The sequence below is a fragment of the Camellia sinensis genome, chromosome 8 (genome assembly GCF_055761805.1).
Source record: "Camellia sinensis isolate YWXY chromosome 8, ASM5576180v1, whole genome shotgun sequence".
Classification (NCBI taxonomy): domain Eukaryota; kingdom Viridiplantae; phylum Streptophyta; class Magnoliopsida; order Ericales; family Theaceae; genus Camellia; species Camellia sinensis.
This window is the reverse complement of record NC_138968.1, coordinates 70,149,069-70,157,302: the sequence shown is the minus strand read 5'-3', so window position 1 is coordinate 70,157,302 and position 8,234 is coordinate 70,149,069. Positions and strand designations below refer to the sequence as shown.

The 8,234-nt window shown below is 36.4% G+C and overlaps 1 protein-coding gene across 1 annotated transcript; it reads right to left on the bottom strand.

The window, feature by feature from the left end:
- Positions 1-7,134: 7,134 nt before the first annotated feature.
- LOC145797824 (uncharacterized) lies at positions 7,135-7,839 on the bottom strand. Its single transcript, XM_082885251.1, has 2 exons — positions 7,774-7,839; positions 7,135-7,587 (listed from the first exon to the last, which is right to left on the bottom strand). Exons 1-2 carry the CDS (start codon positions 7,837-7,839, stop codon positions 7,135-7,137), a joined length of 519 nt encoding a protein of 172 aa, XP_082741377.1.
- Positions 7,840-8,234: the final 395 nt, after the last annotated feature.

Sequence of the window (8,234 nt, the reverse complement as noted above, 5' to 3'; positions counted from 1 at the left end):
AATAATGGAATAAGGATAAAAACAAAACCAAAAGGAAGAAGAAAGATAAAGACCCACCACACCCAAAAATTTCTCCTTGTTTGCAACCCTTCTTTTCTCTTCTTCTTTTCTCTCAACCTTTCTTTCTCTCTCCCGTGGTGGCTCCTGCTGCTGTTATGAATAGTATGAGGCAACCTAGGGTTACATATGTATCTACACAAAAAGGCCCTAAAATATTATCTTTATATTACTTTATTTTCTAACACATTAATTAAATAAAATATAACTATTATTATAATAAAATATACTTACTAACTTGCCCTCAATATTTTAAAAAATAAATAAATAAATAAATCTTGCCTCTAAATTAAATGCTTTCACCACAAATTTATTTTAAGTTTAAAATTAATTAAAAGATCCTTCAATAATATTTAATTTGCACCTTAGAATTCACCACCAAAATATTTGAGATTGTAATATTATTATTTAATTATTTACTTAATTTTTGTATTCGGGTTCTCACAGCTGTTCTGCAGATCGAAATTGAGGTTACATCGCTGGGGGTTATGGCTGAGTACCAAATAACGGAAGCAGATTGGCAACAATGTAGGTTTGAGGAACTTATGTTGTTCGACGAAAGAAGGTTGAAAGCACTGTACCACATCCAAGGTTATCAACGAAGGATTGCTAGGGCTTTCAACAAGAAAGTTAAGTCCAAGAATCTAAAAGAATGGGATTTGGTGCTCAAAGACAACCGAGCTCCCATCCATGACCCTAGGGACAAGTTCATACCCAATTGGACTGGTCCTTACATCATCAAATCTATTTGGTCAGGTGGAGCTGTCATTCCTATGGACTTAGATGGCCTCAAATTCTCCCAACCTATCAATATGGACAAGTTGAAGAAATACTACCCTTGAGTGGCTCGCTAGGGCGAAAACCCGAAAGGGCGACCTAGGCAAAAGTTAGAGTACAAAAAATTTGAAATAAGAAAAACTAAGCTCGCAAGGTTGAAAACCCAGAAAGGGCGACCTTGGCAAAAGTTAGAGCGCAAAAGGAGAGTGTTAAAACCCGAGTGAACCCGAACTAAACTACGTAAGGCTTGATTCCCATCTTCGGGATACGTAGGCAACTTCATTCTGAAGTCCAGCCATAAACACTTCCAAATCAACTGTATCCATGTGATTGTTCTGGCCATCTTTGTCTTCTCTGCATCCAAGAGTTTGGTTAGGTTCTTTGCTATGAGTGCTAGTTACAGTACAGTGCAGTGTTATTCAGACAAGGAGTAACTTTTCAGTTATTGGATTCAGGGTTGTACATCTCAGCGATAAATCTCGGGTGTGTCCAGTGGTGATCCTTACCGAAAATGGTTTTGAAAAGTTTTAATAAAAGTTGATTTTGTTCAAATTAATATTTTCACAACTTAGACCATTTTAGGACGAAAAGGAAAATTTTCAATACCCACAACCTTCAATTTCATTGATTTGAATACAGAGTTCTCCAACTCTTGACACAAAACGAAGTTGCTGTTTAATACATTCAAAAGGAAAACTTGAAAGTATAGATTAAAGCAATAAACTTGGGGCACAGTTGAGTCAGGTGTTCCTGCGCCCCCTTCCAGAGCTTGTGGAAGCTTCAGATGCTAAAGTAGGCTCGGTTTGTGCCTCATCTTCAAGCCAAGCTATGCATTCGCTAGAAAGGGCGCAACTGAAAGTGGGAGCGGGAGCCAAAAGTTCTCTTGTCCTCTATGCAGTGGAATACCGAGCTAGCTATGAGCCTCAGATCGGAAATGAAGTTGCGTACTCCACCTCCTCTTCTGGGCAAGTCCAGTCGTGAACAAACTGATACCGGAATGGAAAATAGAAGACACAGTGTGTCAAGCCAATCAACTGAATGCCAGGCTGCCAGAACATGCTGTAGCTCATCTCAGGTAGATCAAACCAGGGACAACGCCAAGCAATTTCAACAGCAGACCTATTGCACATCCATTGGCACCGTCATCCCTTGTTCAGGAAATCAACTAGCCGTTGGCAAAAGAAATAGCCGCGCGCTGAATATGCAGGACAATAGTCCACTACTTTCAACCTGTCCATGAGCCAAACTTAGGGAGGGATGAAAAATAAGAGAGGTTAAAGAATAGAGAGGTGTACGTGGAAAGAAAAAGTAAGAAAGGGTTTTGAGAGAAAAACAGAGCCTGAGGGCCGAATGATGTGAGAAACACATGTGAGAAGGCTGGGAAACATTACCTGCAAGAGTAGTGAACTTCCAGTGAACCTAGTCGTCTCCCGGCGATGGAAAACATCTAAGCCCATCAAAGTCTCGGCTAGTGCCAAGCTAATGCAACTCTTGCCCTCCTTCAAGCCTTGGGCAACTTCGATCAAGTGAATGCTAGACCCTCCGAAGCTAGGGGCAAGCAGGAAATGGGCCAACATGCACAAACAGAGGGCATGATGCTGAAAACTTTGCTGAAGACGATCACCACGGTTGCCGGCATCAGAAAATCGGTGAATGAGGTTTGGAATGTCTAGCTCCCCGTTGTGAACTAAAGATTGAGCATCATGTAAAGTGAGCCCACGCATTCGTCCTAAAGCTTGGATGTGACCAAAACAAGATTGGGGCAAGATTTCCTCACATCACCGAGATTCCATCAAAGAATGGAATTCTTCGATTCTAGGGCATATCTCTTGTCCCCCAAAGCTGAAAACATGTGTAACCGGGTTCCAACATCTAGCTGCGGCATGGAGGAATGGAAAACACAGTGGAGTATGACTCAGCGGGAATAGTGTATTTATCCCGAAACCCCAGAAATTCAGCTTTTCTGAGCCATCTAAATTCACAATCTAAGTTGAGAGTTTTTCGGCAAAGAATGGCCCCATTTGAAGTGAAAATAGAACTAAAATTAAGAAACCACGAAGCTGGAGTTTTTGTAGAAGATAAGGTGCTGAGTGGAAAACAGGTGGCAACAATCTGGAGGTTCCTTACATTGGTGGCCGACCGGCCAGTAATGGTGGCCGACCGGCCACTTTTGTAGCTGACCGGCCAGTACTAGTGGCCGACAACCATTTTTGATGGCCAGCAGTATCTTTGTATGGCCGGTGGCCTCCCATTTTTCCCTCTGGGCCATCCATGTGTTGAAAGTGCTAAGAACCTGTGTTTTCTTCACTCTTGGTGCATCTCCTTGGTTTCTCTTTAAGAATTTTGTCAAATTGCTTATCGAGTTGTTGTTTTGCTTATCGAGTTGTTGCTTTTGTTTATCGAGTCATATTTGTTTTGACTGTTGAGTCGTTGTTTTGTTCATTGAGTTGTTTTACTCTGTTTGTTATGTGTTGGTTGGTTCACTACCTGATTAAGCAATTGCCAATACAATCTTCAATTTCCATTGATCCTGTTTTCATGTAAAATGGTGCGATGCGATGAATGCTCAGAATATAAAATGCAACACTTCTTAAACAAAAAGTCGTTTTCATTCCAATCATGGTTTCTTTTTATAGAGAGTACAAGTTTAAAAGAAAATAAAACTACCTAAGGCTGTACAATGTGCTAAAACAACTAGCAAAAAGAAAACAAAGCAAAAAGCATCTAAATCAGTGCCGCCGATCTCAGGATCAAGAGGCGCTCTTCGTCCTCTTCTTAGGAATAGACTCGGAGCTATCGCCATCAGCACCACTATCTGAATCTGAACTGGAGCCCTCCTCAGCATCTCCACTCCCCTCCTTGGAACCATCCTCAGCATCGCCACCGCCCTCAGAACCGTCGCCGATACCGTCGCCTCGACCCTCCACTACAACAAAAGTAACCTATGGTGACGAAAACTAGTGAAGAAAATAAAATTCGTTACTAAATGAAAATAATTCGTGAGGAATTTATAAATTTTGTCACATATAATAAAAAAATAAAAATGATAGGTGACAAAATTTATTTTCGTCAATAAATACTTCATTTTAAGTGACGAAAAATTTAGTTTCGTCACTAAAAATTTTCCCGCTATTTTTTTTGGGTGACGCCAAAATTTTGAGACTTTTGGTGACAAAAAAATTTGTCACTAATTATAAAATTATTTGTGATGAATATATTTTCGTCACCAAAACATTTTAATATTTCTGATATCTTTGGTGAGGAAATAATATTGTCACCAATTTTGGTGAAAATTTTTTGATATATTGAGCAACAATAAAAAAAAAAGGGTATTAATTTTTTTTACCCTTTTTCTGTTTATCATCTCTCTCTCTCTCTCTCTCACTCAAAATAGGGTATTAATTTTTCTTACCTCTTGCTCCTCCACTACGCCGATTGCTATTGTTGCCTCTATTAGTCTTGCCGATCGTCACCGCCAATAGTAGCCTTGCCGTTAACCGTCACATCTTCTTCGCTCAATGATTTGGTACATGGTTTCTCTTTGCTCTTTTTCTGGTGTCACTTTCTCTTATTCTCTGTTTTGGTATGGTGACGAAAATTAGTGAAGAAAACAAATTTCGTCACTAAATAAGAATAATCCATGAGGAATTATAAATACTGTCACGTATAATAAAAAAAGAAAAATAATAGGTGACGAAATTTATTTCCGTCAATAAATACTTACTTTTAGGTGAGAAAAAAAATAAGTTTCCTCACCAAAAATTTTGAAAGTTTTGGTGAGAATTTTTTTTTTCGACAATTAAAAAATTATTAATGAGGAATCACTACGACAAAAACAGTTAAAGATTACACTTTAACAAAATGAAAATATCTCACTTTTATTAGAAGTGTGATAAAAAAAATTAGATTGATATTTTAATCACACTTAATTTGATTAAGTGTGATAATATTTATTTTTTATGATACTTTTTAATTAAGTGCGATTATATATATATATATATATTTTAATCTCACCTTCTAAATAAGTGTGATTATATGTAATTTTTTTAATCACAACTTCTAAATAACTGTGATCAAAAAATTTTGAGGGGAATATTTACCACCTAATTTTATTTTATGTTTAATTTTATTTATTTATTATTTCTCTGATACATATTATGTTTAATTTTATTTATTTTATGTTTAATTTTATTTATTTATTATTTCTCTGATACATATTATGTTTAATTTTATTTATTTATTATTTCTCTGATGCATACAAAGGAAATACCAATCAACGCTGTTTACCCCCTTTTCCACTCTCTCATTGTCTTGAGCCCTAACCCGTCAAACAGAGAGCGGTGAAGGTTGAGCAAAATCAGAGGGCAATGGCGAACGGAGGTTGACGGCGGACTGACGGGGTCTGCGACGAGGAGAGGAGGCAGCTGTGAAATCTGGGTGCCTGCGACGAGGTTTGATGAATTAGCCTCTGACCTTCTCTTTCCCTCTCTCTCTCTCTCCCTCCCTCCCTCCTAAATCCATTGGATCCCATGTTTCTGAACCGGCGCTCCTCTTCGCGAACACCTTCTGCTTCATTCTCTGGATTTCTGAGGTACTTTCACATTTGGGGTTCTCTTAATTTGTTTGGTTTACTTTCAATCTCTTAAATTGAATGTGATGATCACTAGTCCTAGAGCATTCCGCTTATTGGTTATACACGATAATAGTTAGCTGGCAGAGGTATTGATGGTTCACCTTTATTAATTGATATGAATGAGGGTTTGAATTAAAGGTTGCTGGGTTGATGGTCCTCTGCTTCAGCATTATTGAGGCTGTTTGTCAATTTGTTTAGCATTTGATGCTAGAATTAGATATTAGCTGAATGTAAAGGCTTGAACATATTCAATTAGGAAATAAAAAGGGCTGATGATCTTGAAACCTACCACTCTAAAGCCTCTTTTTTTTTCTTTTTTTTTTTTTTTCTAAGTAAAAATGATCTTACTGCAACTGTAACTGTAATTTGCTAAGTTTTAAAATTAATTTAATTAAAATTAGGTTGACATTTTATCAGTATTCATTAATATGCTTGTCCAGTTTAATTTCACTGTTGTTAAAGGCTTTTAATTTCACTGCTTGCATATAATATGATTGGCTGGTTGGTATATTGTCAAATTTATTGCTTATTATCCTAAGGCCAAGAAGCTAGCAATTTTTTACAGAAGTTTGACAGTAGACTTGCTACCCTCGGTATTTGGCTCCAGGATCTCCTATAATGAAATTGCAACTCTGATAGTAATACTTGGAAAGTAGTCAATGTACCAGTGCAATTCATTGGTTTAGTTTAAGTAAATACCTTTTTCTTTTTTTCATGTTGTTTAAAGTTTTATTTTCAGTTGTTTAATGTGCATTCTAATCTTGGCTGCAGTTTATACCATACTCATTCATAGAGAAAGAAGCTAGCCATGTTGAGGGTTTCAGTCCAGAATTGGCTGTTGTGACTATTGGAGGAGGAAAGGAACTTGAAGAAAAACTTGTGGTACATTCATCACTCAACAACTAGTAACTGTTTACTTTTTCTATTTTTGTCTTCCATGATTTAAGCTAATAGCTTGAATTGATTTACATGCTGGTTCAAGTTCATGAAAAACTTTGACCTGAGTTTTGGCTTTGATTGTTGCAATTCTTGAGGTTCTGGCAGGTTAGACCTACTAGTGAAACCATTGTGAATCACATGTTTACTCAGTGGATTCATAGTTACCGTGATCTTCCTCTTATGGTCAACCAGGTACAGTGGTTTGTTGGATCCCTTTTCATTTCCAATTAGATTCATTGTTATTTCTGTTGCTTGAGCCAAGACACCTGGAAAGAATACTAACTATATTGAAGTAGAGACAAATCCCATGAATGGGACTACAAACAAAAGTCTTATACAGGCCAAGCAAAAATAAAAATCACGAGGAATTCTTTCGAAAAGGCTCAAAAGCTAATATTCAATGGTCTACGTTTGATGCAATCATAAATGATTATGACCTAAAATAAATTTCTTCTTTTTTTCCAAAAAAAAAGTTTAACTATTTTTCTTTTTAGTCTCTCTCTTCCTAAGAAAAAATAATATAAAATTTTATCTGTGCCTGTACAACAATATAACTTGTATGAAGTTGTCAATGGTCTTACATAATATCTATTGAGAGTTAGAGGAAATTTCTGACAGATGCAAGTGCATATGGAATAAATTTGGAAAATAAGTCGATTAGATATGTCAAGCAAGACAGCTTATTGAATGGAAACCTGTTAGAAATACAGTTGTTACATTTCATTAACTCATGTATCTTGATTTATATGATTGTAGCAATCATGAATGAAATGGGTAAGCATAGCAGAAAGAAATCTAAATGGCAAAGCCATGTAGAAATCACTGCTACGAAACCGCGACAATTGAATTGAAAGCATCATTATCAAAGCGAATAGAGAACAAATCAGAGTCAAAGTAATGTACGCATTGAAGACGTTAAGCTCATGTCCATGTTTATTTTTAAGAACTGGAAGACCAGTTTCTCCATCGAAAGCTCCAGGGATAGTAAAAAGTGCTGTGTAGCTGACGGTGCCAATGAGGGCAGAAACCACCATTAGACTATTGTTCATATCTTTGAGTGCTTTCTCAGATTGGTCTTTTAGGTTTGAGTGATTTTCTTTAAATAGATCTCTCGGAGTCTTCCCATCATTGTTTTCATGATCTAGGAAATGTGCTAGGAAGCTGTGCTCATACAATACACGCTGCAAAAAAAATAAATATATATTTATATATTGAAGAAGAACCCCAATTGATTAAGTTTATGCATAGAGTAATGATAAAATAACCATATTTATATATCACATTTTAATCATGTGATGTGATATCATTACATTGGTAATAGACTAAAAGTTATTTTTACAATGATAAAATAACCATATTTACATTACTAATTCAACCAATACAATTGTCACAAATGAGATGATCAACCCATTGTGGTATATAAATATGGTCATTGTAGCATTACTCTTATGCTCAAGGATGGAACTTGCATTGTAATTCATTTACTTGAATTTTTGTATTATACATTTGATCAAATGTATTTTGATCAGTAGGGTGCTCGTGATTTTTACCTGAACTGATTGTTGTTCAGTTGCTCTCAATGGTTTTTCACATAAGTCATGATGTCTATCATCTTGATTTATTTAGTGTGTTACTGTGTGGAAGACTTTTGATCTATCTTGAGATTGAATAACTGTTAATAATCCACCTGGTAATTTTTAATTGGTAATTTGTTTTAAGAGTTTGGCCTATTCACTCCCCTCTAGGCACAAAGGTGTCTGTCTCCGCAATTTCATTATCCTACTAATTCATTTATATTGTTTTGCAGGAAGACAAGGAGAAACTTGAG